General features: G+C 39.2%; 1 protein-coding gene across 4 annotated transcripts in view; it reads left to right on the plus strand.

The window, feature by feature from the left end:
* RUNX1T1 (RUNX1 partner transcriptional co-repressor 1) overlaps nucleotides 1-14,824 on the plus strand; it is a 115,631-nt gene that overhangs the window by 23,587 nt on the left and 77,220 nt on the right. The window contains exon 1 of one of the 4 annotated variants that reach the window (XM_026099756.2): nucleotides 11,281-11,423. The exons of the other annotated variants lie outside the window; for them this stretch is intronic. Within the exon in view, the coding sequence (XP_025955541.1) occupies nucleotides 11,417-11,423 (7 nt within the window). The 5' untranslated portion in view covers nucleotides 11,281-11,416. Of the gene's footprint in view, nucleotides 1-11,280; nucleotides 11,424-14,824 lie in introns of those variants that run through there. 4 annotated transcript variants of the gene reach the window in all.

The following is a 14,824-nucleotide window of genomic DNA, read 5'->3' on the forward strand; positions in this document are numbered from 1 at the left end:
CTATGATTTATATCGTCTTGTAAGACAAAGACTCTCCAGTCATGATTAAATCAGCATAGTTTTGTTTTTAAATACGTGAATCTGTGGCAGTTGGTTGGATGAATCAGAAAGACTTCTCAGAATCTTTTTTATTTTGGATAGTGACCTTAATGTAAGCTTTAATTTAGGAATCCCTTGTGGCATCTCTTCTTCCCTTCTGTCCATGCCTCCCCTCCCCCAGTTACTCAATATTTCAAGTGTATCAGAGAGTAAGCATTTCTTTCCTTTTTTTCTATTTTTATGAGAAAGCAGCAAGGCATGTGGAACAGAGCAAGTAATTTAGCCCTTCTTAAATAGCAAAAGCAACGGACAGCGGCAGAGATTTCCAGGAGGATTTGTTTCCGAGCCTGGTGCAGGGAGCGGGAGAGCCGGCGATTCTGTTGATGCTCCAGGCAGTTCTTGCGGAAGTTGCTATGCAGAAGCATGGAGCCGCCGCGCAGGGGTCAGCCTCGAACACATCGGCCCCGTTTCCTTGTTTAATTACCTGAAGAGCAAAACATCCAGGCTGAGAGTGTGTGAAAATCCAGTATCTCGAGCAGCAGTTTGCTGCTCTGACATCCTGCAAAGCCAGCCCTGTCTGTCCACCCACGTCAGGGCTGGTTCCTGACAGCGGGCTATCTCTGCCGGGCCGGGGTTCCTTCCATTCAGGAGGTATTGTGTGCAGGAGGGTTTGGTCAGGAATTTGAGGTTCCTGCCGGTTCTTCCAGCCCGGACAACGCTGTGACAGATAGGCCTGATTTTTTTTTTTTTTAAGAATAAAAAAAATTGGCCCTTTTTAGTCCTTCCCTTGTAATTCTGGCATTGGCATAGTACTGACTTAAACAAAACCTATTAACCCTTTCACTTCTGAATTCACAGTGTTTTCCTTTCACTGCATTGTTCTTTCTCCCCTTGCTTAACCTCTTCCATTTTCAGAAGTAAAATATTCTCAGGAGCAAATTCATTGGGATGGAGTTTATGCTATACAGCAAATAAACTTTTGATTTTTTTTGTAGTAGTAGTACTTATTAGCGTATTCATCGTATTTGGCATTTTAAGTTTTTCATTCTCGGCGTGCTTGGCAACATTATTTTTATTCACCCAAGGCAGAACGTTTGTTCTGACATGGCTTGCTAAAACAATGGTGACAGTTATAAACACTTCCATTCTTACTGTGATTTTCTTAGATGTCCAGCTTGGTGTTCAATTTTAAAATGCTGGGATAAAGTCAGTTACGGTCCTTGCTCATAGCTACTGTTTGTTGAAATGAAAAACTACACTAAAAGCGAAAGGAAGTTTCTCTGGAATAAGGCTGTGGTGGTGCAAACACTTCAGCTTGCTGCTCAAGTATGGCAGGATCCAGGGGCAGCGTGCCCTGCTCAGCGTGAATGAGATGGGGTTTATGCGTGAATAAAATTTTGGCCCTCATGAATGTGAAGTGTCCTTTGGGATGTAAAGTTCAAGGTACATGATTATGGCTGAAAGATACTGAAACGTATGTTTAGGTAAAGGGATTAAATATATTTTTAAGTGATGAAGAATTAGAGAAAGGTATGACTTCTTCTTTGAAATATATATAATGAGTATGACTCTTATTTAGGTAATTTTAATTATCTACTTTACAGCAGAGCACTGCTAACAGTTGTACTGGCAAAATTTAAGATCACAAGGTCAGGAACAAGTAGTAGAGGGAGGGAAATTATTAATTTGACTTTGCAGCAAAAATCAGTGTAGCATGTGACTGTGGCCTTTTATTGTTGTGGGCAGAAGCAAGTCCAGGAAAGATATTTGTGGTTATAGGAGTGGAGAAGAGAGAACTGAAAGTTAACTATGTTTTTATTTTCTTTTGTGCTGAGGGCTTTAAGTCCAGTCTGTAGAGTTACGCTTATAGTTGTGAAGGAGATTTCCATGTGATAGTCATTTGGGGTACTTTGGTAGGTGGGACTGAGATTGAGCAGTGACTTCTACTTTTCCTGCTAGTATTTCCTTAGGATTTTGTCCTACAGATTTAACGTTGTACTCCCTTTCTTACGCACCTACATTAACTACCATTATCAGAATAGGATTTTAGGATACTCTTCATTAAGAGAATGTAGCCTTCAGTGGATATACACAGCTGTGAGTAAACGATAGTGTAATGGGACCAAAAGAGTCATTATGATCTATTGTGCCACTAATCCTCCATCTAAGAAGGATTTGCAGGGGATGGTGCAACAAAAGAGCTGTTATAGTGTATCAGATCGATAATCATGATCTAATAAATTCTTAAATATGTCCATAAACCTTCACCTTTAGAATCAGGACCCCTTTTTTTCATTATGAACTCTAATGCTACTTTGATATAAAAGGGCCTTTAAGAAAATGCGATTTACTTAAACACACAGTTTTAAATCCCTTTATCTCATCATACTGTAAAGAAAACAGTTTAAATAAGCATCACATGTATTTAGAGGGTGAAAACAAGACTGTTTATCCACTCCGGTCAGTGTCATGTTGCTGTAGTGTTTGTACATATATAGGACATTATATGTGTGTACGAAAGTGCAATTCGTTAAACCTTTACAAGTCACATATGTCTTGTCCCTCCATCCATTGTTCGGTATGTTTTTACAGTTTTTCAGAGTTCCCAGTCTAATGAACTGTCTGTGTTCCCTAGCTGACCAGTGGCCATCTGAACCAGCAGAATAGTAAGAGAAAGTTCACCACTGATGCATAAGGACAGCAATAACCACTCTTTTCTTTCCTCCCACTCATCAGATGTCTAGCTCCTCTTTGAAAATACTTGAAAATGATAGGCCTTAATCATGGTAGCCACCTCAAAAATTCCTCAGAGATAATGGTTTTGGACCAACATTATGTTTGAAGCTGAAAAAAATATTTAGCTTGGGCGTCTCTGCGAATCTCTGCTGTGACAGTCTTGCTTAAGGAAAGTTCTCATGGATAGCAATTCCCAAGCTGGTTAGGGCTTTATTAAAACTGCACCTTGCATTGTGCCCAAACACTTACTGCTGCTTTTTGCAGATGTTCTCCTAGTGTGAAGTGGTGTAATTTGCTCTTGGTATGAAATTCCACTTCATAATCACCTCTGCATTCTTCCCTTGCTTCTGTTCTGAATGGCTACAGCTAAGCACCATGTGGTGTACGACACAATTAGATAAAATGAAATATTTAAAGGCCTGTGTTCCTAACAGCTCCTCCCTGTTCCAAAAGAAACAAAGATTTTGTATGTTAATTTTCCTTAGCTGTGATAGGATTCATCTTGGTCTTACAAAAAGCACAAATCGTATGTCAGTCCGTTGTGCTTCCTGGGAGCACAGCGTGTTTCCTTTCAGATTGCATGATACTAAGGTGACCACATTCTGGCTGTTTTTTGTAGAGGAAACTAAACTAGCACAGTGTTTTTTGTGTTAATTACATGTAACATTTTATGGTAGTACACACAACTTTAAATTCTGGTCACGTAGTGGATTGGGGAAGGCAGGTGTGTGGAACGATGAGATCGCTACCGCGTTAAGGATGTGGGTGGTATAGCAGAGAGAAGACAGAGGACACTAAACAAATGAGTAAGAAAGAGAAAGAGAAAAATCTGAGGGAAGACATAACTAATGAAACAATGGGAAGGAAAATAATATTTCTTTTACTAAAAACAGTATTTCCCTTGGGTCACTTACAAGAAGCGTTGCCTTTGCATCAAGTGTGAATGAGTCTGCGTACTGATTCCACTGTGTTTCTAGAGGCTGAGCTGCATTAGACCACTTCACTTGGTAATATTGCTTTGCCGTTTTAGCAATTACAGGATCTGCCAGTGGGTTGTCCTGCTATAATGGTGAGAAAACTCATCCGTAGCCACTTTTCTGTTAGAATTTCCTAATTTTCTTCAAGAAAGAGGGTGCCCCCCTGCCTTTATGCCATCAGACTTTCTCATTCATCAGGAACACGTAAAACATTTTATGAGGAAGTGGCTTTCTCACCTGGCTCTGAAAAGAAAATAATTTAAATGGGGGACTAATGCTTAGCTGTCCTAGATATGTTTAAATATTTATTTACAGCAGCTCATCCATTGCACTTCTGAAATTATTCAGTAGTTGACTGATGCAATACAAACATAAGGTATTAATAGTGAACACTAACATGCTTTACAAGAACGCTTCCTGACACTACTGTGTTTATAAACACGTAACAGGACATGCAGAACTGCCTGGTCTCCAGCCTGCTATAGTGGAGGCCAGTGTAAAGATTTTGATGTCAGATGTAAGACTAGGCTTTGTTTTCTTAAAGCTTGTCAGTTTGTTTTACAAGCACAACATTATCTTTCTATTGTTGAATATGTGTATCTATATATACATATATATACACACACACACACATGCATATGTATGCTGTTAAGTAGTATTTTGTTGAATAATATTCTGGAATTGTTTTCACTTTTGGAGTGCATAGGCTGAGTATTGCGGTTTGCAAATTCCTATTGAAACTGCTCTGTAGCACAACGGCTTTGTATCGAGATGTCTTTGAACAAAGCTTTTGTTTGATTACAAATGTAGTAAATAAGTACAAATTGATCAATATATCACAAAAGAGCGAAGAAGGCAGGTCATATCTCCATAAAAAACATTTTTTCCCCCGCTGAAAATGGCTGTATGAGCATAAATAAGTGTTTTGTATTGCTGTGTATTTGCTCCACCTGGTGGATTTTCCTGAAAGTGTTTTTAATGCTTGCTAATAAGGAGAAACTGTCTTTAATTAAATATAGACTATATTACTAAAAGTAAAGACAACTTGTTAATATATAGTAGCCATAACCTTGTAAAAGGCAGATTTGGGAAAGAAAACATTAAAATTATGTATTTCTCTTGCCACATTGGTGATTACAGCAATCTCTATGGAAGCGCAGCTTTCCGGACCCATTGATGGTAACAGTTTATGCTTGGACTCATCTAAAGATTAGTAATTAAAAAATCCAGATACGTAGTTTTTGAGGTTAGACATGATGTGAAAGAGGGTTTGTGCGCCCTGCCTCCCCCCCAGGTAGACAGTAATATATGAGCCCCTCTGATAAGAAGTGGCAGCGCTGTTGGAAAACAGAGTTACTGCACTGAAGTGTTACTGCTGTGCGTCGGCATAAAATCTGTCTGCCATTAAGCTTGCTTTGCAAACATTGTTTTCTTTGGAATTCTGAAGGACTTGGTTATGCTTTGATCATCTCATTGTTCTCCTTAGGTTATTTTTTTTTCCTTTAGAGTGTAATGGCTCCCTAACAGAAGGTGAAGTTTAGAAAATAGTGTCTCCATATGCAAGGGATTTGGAGACCTTTTTATTGTCTTTAAAAATGTCATTCATAGTCCTCATTAGCATTTATTGTTGCAAGCGTACAAGCAGAAAATGTGAAATTGGTATGTCATGAATAGCTCCACAGAGCTCTAGAGCCCTGAAATTTTGCCTGCAGTGTGGTGTGGGGCAGGCATTGAGAGAAAGCTGTCCAGATGGCTGCCAGCACAGAGCAGAGCTGCAGGTTTTTGTCTCTGGTGCTGAGAGGAGGGAAAGTTCACTGGAGCATACGCTATCACCCCTTGCGTTTTAACAAAACTAACTCGCCATCAGTCAAAATGGGGAGGTGGTGACATTGAAACAAAAGTTTTCAATATAATGTAACAGTCCTTGTCAAATGAATAAAATATGTTTAGTTAGTGTCACAAATATTGACATGTTACAAAGAAAAATGCAAGGCTCGAATTTATGGCTAGCAGTAGATACTCTTTCACACAAATATGCCCTCACGTTATCTTTATTATGAAAATCCTATGCATTGAAAAGACATTGATTAGAGGTCAAAACTGGGGTTAATATACTACAGCAGGAGGAGTTTCCTTACCCATGTTAAACGAGCAAGCACTCTGCGCTTCAAATCAAAAAACAACTGATAGCTTGAAACCTTTTTTTGGATCCTAAAATATGACCCTAGTTCAAAAAGAGCAGATATGATCAGCCAGGCTTCTCTGGGTCGCCCAGAACATCTTCTCTCTCCTGCCTGTGAAATGGCATCTGTGGGATTTTGTTGTATCCTTTCAGAAATAATATCAAATCAATATCAAATTTTCTAAAGTGCGTCGGTGGTGTTTATGCTCAGATGGTTTGGTAATTTCCTTTGAATACGCATGATGATGGAAATTAACAGTCAATTCTGATTTATTTTGCCCGCATTATAGAAAATATTTTATTAAAAAAACCCTACTCAACGGAAGTTTTGTTTAGCTCAGCTCAAGTTAAAGAAAAGGACACCAAAACAATACAAATATGTGACTTTGTGTAAGTGCTCCTACTAAAATCTACATGTAGAGTGAAATAGCATGCATTTTTTTTAAGAACTGAAGCCTATGTTGGCCCTTCTACTCTGAGACATTTATATTTCTGGCAGAACTTATCTTGTTCTAGGAGAGATCTTTTTGTATACTTTCCTTATTTTGAAACCTAAAATAGACCTGAAATGCCATCGAGGTTTCTGGCCACATTCAACAATAATGAATTTGTTTTTGTTTTGTCTTGTTTTGATCAAAAAGAATACAAAATAAGGCTAGACCTAGATTGCCAAGACTGTTCCACTTCCAGGATTGCCTTTTCTTAGCAGATGACTTGAAATCCTTTTTAGAGGACTAATTTCTGATTTTACTGTTGACATAATACATCTTTAAGTTTTCTTAACTCAAAGGAGAGATTAAGGCTTTCTCACCTCCAAGGAATTCAATCCAGTATTCCTTTAGTTAGGACTAGGGATAACATGATGAACAGTTTCTCTTCTTTCAAGAATATTTTTTCCCAGTTTGGTGACTGTAGCTTCAAATATCAAGTATTTGTGTAAATAATCTCAATTGGTCTGTGTTTCATTGAGCTAGGTATGTTTTAAAGGTCCCATTTGTCTTCTTTCAAAAGTCCAGAAAGCCTTGCCAATAAGGAAATGCTTCGGGTAATGTTTAGTGTTGTCTGGCAAATGTTTTGTATTGCATGTATTAAGAGCTACTGTTACAGATAAGCATATATCTTATTGGAATATTTTAATTCTGTTTCCCAGCACAGAAACAGAAAGGAAGTTTAGAAAGAAGTGCCTTTCTCTAGTAGCTCGAGCCCTTTTGTGGTAGTGCAGTAAGGACAACGGAGGGTACAATGTCATGGAAAAAGTCACGCTGAACGTACCCATTGCTGTCGATATCTCACATGTAGACTATTGTTGCATAAGGTAGCAGGAAATATTTGGCAGCAAGAAATCAGTGAGCTTCTTTTTCGGGTGTTGCCTTTACTGTACTTTGGTTTGGCAGTCAATTGAATAAAGTTAAGAAAGGATCCAGGAGTAGTCTCCAGTCCCCACCCCGCCCCATCAGCTCACACATTAGGTGGGTTTGCCCTGTCAGTGGGATGCCTTAAGAAAACACTAATAGCTTCCAGCTGGGTGGAAAATCAAAACGTTTGGGGGCTGACAAAACTAGCAGATTTGAATTTGAAAGCCCAGCTAATGCCTCCATTTTTATTTACCACTCGCCCATAAAAGATTATTTTCCAATATGTCAGCCTCATTTGGTGGCCAGTGGTCTGAAAGTGAAAGTGGAACAAGCAAGCGGGGAAATCTGGACATTAGTGAGTCCGCCCTTTCAAGCTGGTGCGCCACTTTGTGGAATGGCCTTCCCTGAGATTGGGGGGGTCCTAATGACCATTCATCAATGCTCGTTGACTGATCATTGAGTGCCTTCTCATTCAGTTTATCAAGTCTTGCACATAAAAAGTCAGAATAAGCATTATTCAGCTTTGTTAAAGCCAACTAGGAGTAAAATGCTCCATTTGAACCCATTTTGCCCTTGGTTTTTCACTTTGTTAATGCAGTCCTGCTTAAATGAGTGCTTTTATTGGGTCGGTTAGAATATCTGAAACTATTAATTCTCTTGTATTGAATAGCTGGTGGCAGGCCAGAGCAGATGGGGTAGAAAACTATTTGGTTGGGTGTATTGCTTTCAATTAGGATCAATGAGGTTTCAGCTCCTTTGAATTAACTCACTTAATACCCACTGTGTGAAGTCACAATGTATCACAACAGTCTGCTCCAAGTAGAGCGGGAAGTGGAGAAGTCCTACAGAAAAGCTTTGAGTTAAATTCTTCCTTCACTGTTAATAGAGAGCTTTCATTAACTACAGATGCATTTCAGTGGACTTCCAGTCCCTGTTATTAAGCTAGGTTTGAGCAAAAGACAATCTCTGTACTTTTAAATGGGATTTCTCTTTTTCATCTGAGCAATGCGATAACAACTTTACGTGATTCAATGGATAAATCTTTTTTTTATTTTCTTTCTCAAATACCTGAGTTTGGAGACTGCTTAGCCTTCTTTTACCCATTTTCAAAATGAAGAGTTGTAGAGGAGTATTTAAAATTATTTTGTAAGGTGTTTTGAATGATTGTCAGAGAAGGAGCTGGTTTCCAGACAGTCACCCTGGAAGGTGTAATGTAACATGCAGCATAAAGAACCTGGTTGAAGGTTATCTTCTAGATTTTCACTCTGTTTGTATCCCTTTCCTTTTGGTATTATATGTTGTATGAATTCATGTGTTACAGCAGAATAGTACATCTGTTAAAACAGCCGTGGTTTTTTTCCTTCAGAATGGCAGAAGTGGAGAATAAAACTGTTTTACAGAATGTCCATCTTGGCCTACTAAAATTTCAGAAATGGTGCAAAAACTATTACAGCAATCTTTAAGTGACTGCATTAAAAATGGGAAGAGGGGGAGAGAATAAATATCCAGAGATATTTATTCAGGGAGGACTGCCAAATGGGTTGCAGCCTGCCTCAGTGTATTAAATAATGAGAGGGAAAAACTATTCATGCAGCTGGCTGCTTGAGAAAATGCTGAAGTAGTCTCAGATGCACAGGCATTCTGTTAGCCCCTTCCACGAGCAGCCTTCTAGGTGAGAATCTCCAGGGATCCAGGTTTTGTTGACGTGGATCAATTTAAATGGCAATTACTGTAGTCAGATAACAGCTTAAAAAGGCTTTTTACACACAGAAAAGATGCATAATCACAGAGCATATGGAAGTTCAATTTCGTGAGGCACGGTCTGTGGATTTACAATGTACTGATATTAAGACCTACTTTTAAAAGTGAACATTGTTCAGTTTTATTAAAATGCGTCATACCTTTGACACATTACTTTCTACTCTGAAGCTGATTCAGGCTGCATCGATGTTGATGTAAGGTTGCGTTTCCAACTGTGAAAATGTTTTTCCTTTCATGTAGAGTACAGCATTAAAAAAGAAAAACAACACAGCAAATACAATACTGACTGACTGGTTTTAAATAGTGCATCAAATAATAAAACAAAAAGAATGCTAAATCCTTTAAGGGCCTTGGTGGCACAGACCTGCAGCGTTATTCTCTCCCTTCCCTCCCTCTGTTTTTCCCCCTTGGTGAAAGCTTTGTCAGGGAAGTGTTCTCTTCTTTCGGTGTTTCTGTTTGGCTCTCAGATGCACAAAAATCCATTACCCAGAAGTTCATTAGAGTAGGTATCTGATGAAGATGAAGGAATGACTGCCGTGAGGGGTGGCTGCAGTATCCTGTCAGTGCCACGGGATGCACTGGGGTGAGGGGAGCTGCCTGGTTGTTTCCCCCATCATCTGGAATTTGCCGATCCTGGGTTTGGGGTCTCTCTCCTGTCTGGGTAGAGCTGAGTTGAGGGATGGCATGTAGGGAGTGTTAAAAAGTTCTTGTGGATGTATCAGCAAATCAAGTGACTCATTTGTTTTAAGTCAGAAATATTCAGGAGTGCAGTCCGGATATTGGAAGGGCTGCTATTTTTTGCCTGATTTCGCATGTGTGTTCTTTTCCTAAGGAGATCTTTATCAGGCTTTGCGGCAGCTAAAGGAAGGAAAAGGAAGGCCTGGGAGCAGAGTTGTTTCTGTGTATTAAAGGCAGAAGATGGCATAGCACAAAACCAAGGGGTTGCATAAATAAGTACAAAAGGATGAGTCTTATCCTGACAAGAGTGCAGGTTCTGGAGATCTGAATGTGTTTCTCTCTGGGTTGAAATGTAGGCAAGTCAAGGCCTGTGAAAAGGCAAAGTCAAAGAGGGAACCGAACCCACGTGCTAATTGCTGGAAAAATGCAGCTTGCTAAAACAGGGAAGGTTTTGCAAGTGCTAAATTGGAGGAGAGCTTTGAAAAAGAAGATATTTTCCCTTGTGCCTGGAATTTTGTGTAAGGCTATATGTGCTACAGAAGGCATGTGAGTCAGGCATATGTTTCTCCTAAGAGGCAAAGATGTTTTACAAAGGACTAAAGAGAGACTGCTGAGAAGAAAATAGCCAGCTTTAGATAAAGCACTATAACAAAGACTTGTAGTTTTATGTATCATGGTGTCCATTAAAGCTTAATAGGGAAGAGTGCATTGAACCTAGCCAAGCATACGTTATTCATGTGAAGGATAAACATTTAAGGGGTGTGCAAAACCAGAAATTGGGAGGACATGATTGTTTAGCTTTTGAAAAAGCTTTACAGGGAAGATTTTGTTTTCGTCCCCCATGGATCACTATGCAAGGTAAAGGAGAGTAAGCTGCAAATGTTTAGAACATATCAATGCAGGAATCCCAGGGGGTTAAAAGCACTATAGTAAAATAAAAGTGGTCTGCTTTCTAAGTGTGCTCTATTTTACACATACTACTGTGAATCGGAGAAAGGGAGTGATTTTGATACTCTGTTCACTGTAGTAAAATAGCATAATAATGAAAAAAGTGTGGGGAGGGGAGAAGGAGGGGGGACCCTCTGGTGCATCTCCGTGCACGTTTTGAATTTCCAGCTAAATAAACAAACACAGTTCCACAGAGTTCAAAATTAGGGCTGTTCAAATAAAGAATGAATTTGTTTCCACTTCTGGAGGGGAGCCGGTTCAAAGTAAGGCTTTCCTTAATTGCTTTCAGTGGAAGAAAGGGTTAACTTTTAAGCAAAAATGAATAATGCAGCGTTTTTAGCTTATCACTGCACATTCTACTTTCTATTCTTTGGTCATCTGGAACTTGGTGTGAAAGGTAGAGTAAAAGGAGTCAGCCGAGGGGAGCCGGGGTTGTGATAATTTGCACACACATCCCTGTCATTGTTCTGCCTGAAGAGACAGGGCTGGGTTCAAGGCCACATGTGCTCCTGTCATCATTCACATTTCTGCTCCAAGTGCAATACAGAGTGTCAGCTCTCCATCTGTCTTTGCCTGGCAAACGCACGCGCCCAGCATCCTGCCTCCAGCTACGCTGCCACCGCCAGCGCTGATGGCCCTCCTCGCCTCCCTGTGCTCATTCCAGAACAGGAGGCGCTGAGCCCGAAATACGCTCGCTTGCAGGAGAGAGCCATTTACAGTGTGGTATATTTTATCCGAGGATGCCTGGTGAGTTACAATCCTTGCAGCTCTTTTGATTTTAAATGAGGAAACGCTAATTGTTTTTGGATAGTGGTTTTTTTTTCCTTTTTTTTTAAACTATAGATAGGGATTTGCAAGCTGATAGGGATACAGAGTGATTGTAGATGCTAATTCTGTTGTGTATATGTTTGGGGGAGGGGAATTTGTCTGAGGAAACTGCCAAAGATGATACTCGCAGCAGGACTGGATGTTTCAATGAAAAAGGATAGAAATAGTGGAAAGTCACCTTATTTGGAGGTGCAGGTCTCGGCACAGGGGTAATTTTAGTGCAAAAAATGCAGCTTTGGGCTGCTTTTCATGACTGTCAGCTGTAGCTCGTATCTGCAAACATTTGATCGGCAGAGATCATTTGCAGCATTCCCCGATCGTCTGAAATTCTCCGTCCGAGAAGCTGTTTATGTTAGAGAAGTGAAGGAGATTTATAAAACAAATGATTTCAGCATTGTCCTAAATCACAGTCCTTAGCTGTCACCAGACAAATCACTGAAGTATGTTGGTACAAAATAAAACAGAAAAAAAATCTGCTGAATTAGAGAGATTGCTGCGGAGCTGGAAATTTTAATAGGTCGCTTTCCTCGCGAAAGTATTGTCCTTGGAGCTTTAGATCAATTGTCTAATTGATAAGTGTTATTGCCAATGAAAACAGCGCTTCTATACGGGGTGATTTGCTTGAGGGGTTTTGCGAGGTGCTCGGCCGCGACAGAGTGGATTGAATTTGGTGTGTTTTGTTTGTTTTTTTGGTAAGGACTGAACAGAGCCATGTGCCTGATTATAACAGCCTGTGTCTGCAGATAAAAAAAAAAAAAAAAAAAAAAAAGACAGGGATAGAGATCCTACAGCTGGCTGGTTCTTGTGGATTATTTGGGTAGGACGGGCAGAAGAGGCTATGCTTGATCACAGAGAGTCTGTACACCTCGCAGATGGTGTTTTGAAACAGTATCTGCCAGTTTGCTGCAACCACAGTTGCATGTAGGTATTGCCAGTTGTTTGAAGAATGTTTTCCTTTTAGGATTTTTATACGTGGTCATACCCGATTGCTGGCATGTTTGCTGATGCTCTGGTTGTAACAAGAAAGTGGGCTGTTTGCTCAAAGCACAAGGCTAAGAGGATTTATATGGTTGGAATATGGGCAAATTAATTTGCATAGATAACAACTGAGGACTATGAAAGGTCAATTTAACCCTTTAAACTGAAAATTTGATTTGCATGCATTATATTCCTGGGGATGTGGTCTTCATTAGAAATATCATGGCAATTCATTAACTTGGAAAACTGTGCATTCTGCATAATTTGAATCCACTGGCGTTTTCCTTATATTCGTGTGAAACTATTCTTCTCATGTGGTTTACTGTCTGTGTTCTATTAAGATATTTAAATGTGCTAAAGTTACACAGTCTTATCAGTTTTGATCCCTGTGTGTGTTATCTGGGGATATTAGCGAACAGTATTGGAATGCCTAAGGTGGAGGTTTTTGAAAACCTATTAAGCCTTTGGCATTTAAATTACTTAATCTACCTGCTGGTTAAAATTTCATGCATCTTTAATCAAAATGGCATGTGCTACACTTGAGTATGTATACCCTTATCAATACTCGTTAAGCTTTAACATTAAATACTTCTTTAATTTCCAGCATTCTCTTAAAGCAGTAGCAGGCAAGAAGTGTGTTTTAATGTCAGCTCTGAGTGTTAGAAAACCTTGCACTTGGATATAGAGAATACACTAACAGCTGTGACTTGGAGCATGTGCCAGAATGGAGATACTTGAACAGATCTGACACTTGGCTATTTTTGACACCCATCTGCACTTTTTTACTCTCCTGTAGGATGAACTGCCTCTCAATCTGTTCACAGCATATTTTAGCCCTTTAATATTGTGGTGTTGGTTTTTTTCAAATGGGCATTATTAGCCATCTGGGGCAGATTTTGTATTTTTAAAGTAAGCACATTATGTACAGAAGATTAAAAGGATGTGTATTTTTATGTAATCTGATATTATGTCAGTGCTTTTTGTGTGTGTGTGAAGTCTTGATTTCAGAAGCATCCCTTTAGCAGTTCTGACATCCACAGTCATCCTTATTTTGGAGAAAGAACAGGAAGTAATAAAAGTGGGTTCTGGTTTATGTGTAGTGATAACACTTTTACACAAAATAAATTTGCTCTTCAAAGACAAACTGTTCGTACTGTTATAATTGTGACTGGCTACTAACCTCCTCACTTCCCTGTGACTAAAAAGCTGCAGCACAGAGAGCTGCTAATGAAACATTATAAAAGCAATTCGTATTTCTTCTGAGGCACTATTGCAACTCTGAGAAAAGTCCATGGAAAGATAATCTTGTTAACAGGAGGCTTGCAGTAACCAAGTTAACCATTTTGTCATTCTATTCAGGGAACTCTAGGAAGTGCTTATCTCTAAATAATTGATGTTGGGGGAACCGTGTTCAAATCTAATACCATATACCAATTTGTCTGATTACTGTGTGTGTTTTTTTTAGAACTGTTTATTCCGGACTTTATTTATGAAACATTACAAATCTATCAGTCATTTTATAGTACTTTCAAAGAACAGATGTTGGCCTACAAAATGCTTTATTATTGCCCATGGCAGTATTCAGCATGGTTTCCTTAAAAGGACAATCAGTGATCACAGTCATTGTAGCCCAGAAATAATGCTGTTCTTTCAGAAGATGGCCTGGTATTAGGTCAGACCACCCTTTCTTTACTTCTGCTCTCCAGATGTGGCTGCAACTTTTTTTTTAAGTTCATGTTTCAAAAAAAATGGGTTTGTTTTCAAAATCTGGTTTTACTTAAGATATCTCCATCCTGGAGTGCATTTCATAAATTGCCCACATATTTTTCTTAGCAGAGAACTTAACTGGCTGTAATTTTTAACACATGGCCACATCATGTGATATTTTCAAAACATTTGCACATAGCTTTAAGAAGGTCCCAGCAGAAATGATCCATCATCTCACAGCCAGCCCATTTCTTAACAGCGTATCTGCATTTTCCATTTAGCAGAGCTATATATTATTAGCTTACATTTTGGGTAGTAAAACAGTGCATTGCTGATTGTAAAACATGGACTTTATTATCTGCTGAAAATTGATTTGGCATTTATAGCCACTGTGTACTAGACTGGCTTTCTGGTTTTAACATTAGTGCTTGCAAGTGATGATTTGTTTAAAGAACAGAAACAAAATTGCCATGGACATAACTGTTAGTGTCCTAGTAACTGAACATTTGGATTATCCACCTGTTTTTTAAATACATGCGTCTAAATGCTGTTATACAGCAAAAGTCTCCTAACAGTCCATTAGCTGACTTGTTCTGTTTTAAGTTGCAGTTGCTATGCTGTTATATTAGGACAAT

The sequence above is a fragment of the Dromaius novaehollandiae genome, chromosome 2 (assembly GCF_036370855.1).
Source record: "Dromaius novaehollandiae isolate bDroNov1 chromosome 2, bDroNov1.hap1, whole genome shotgun sequence".
NCBI classification, from domain to species: Eukaryota; Metazoa; Chordata; class Aves; order Casuariiformes; family Dromaiidae; genus Dromaius; species Dromaius novaehollandiae.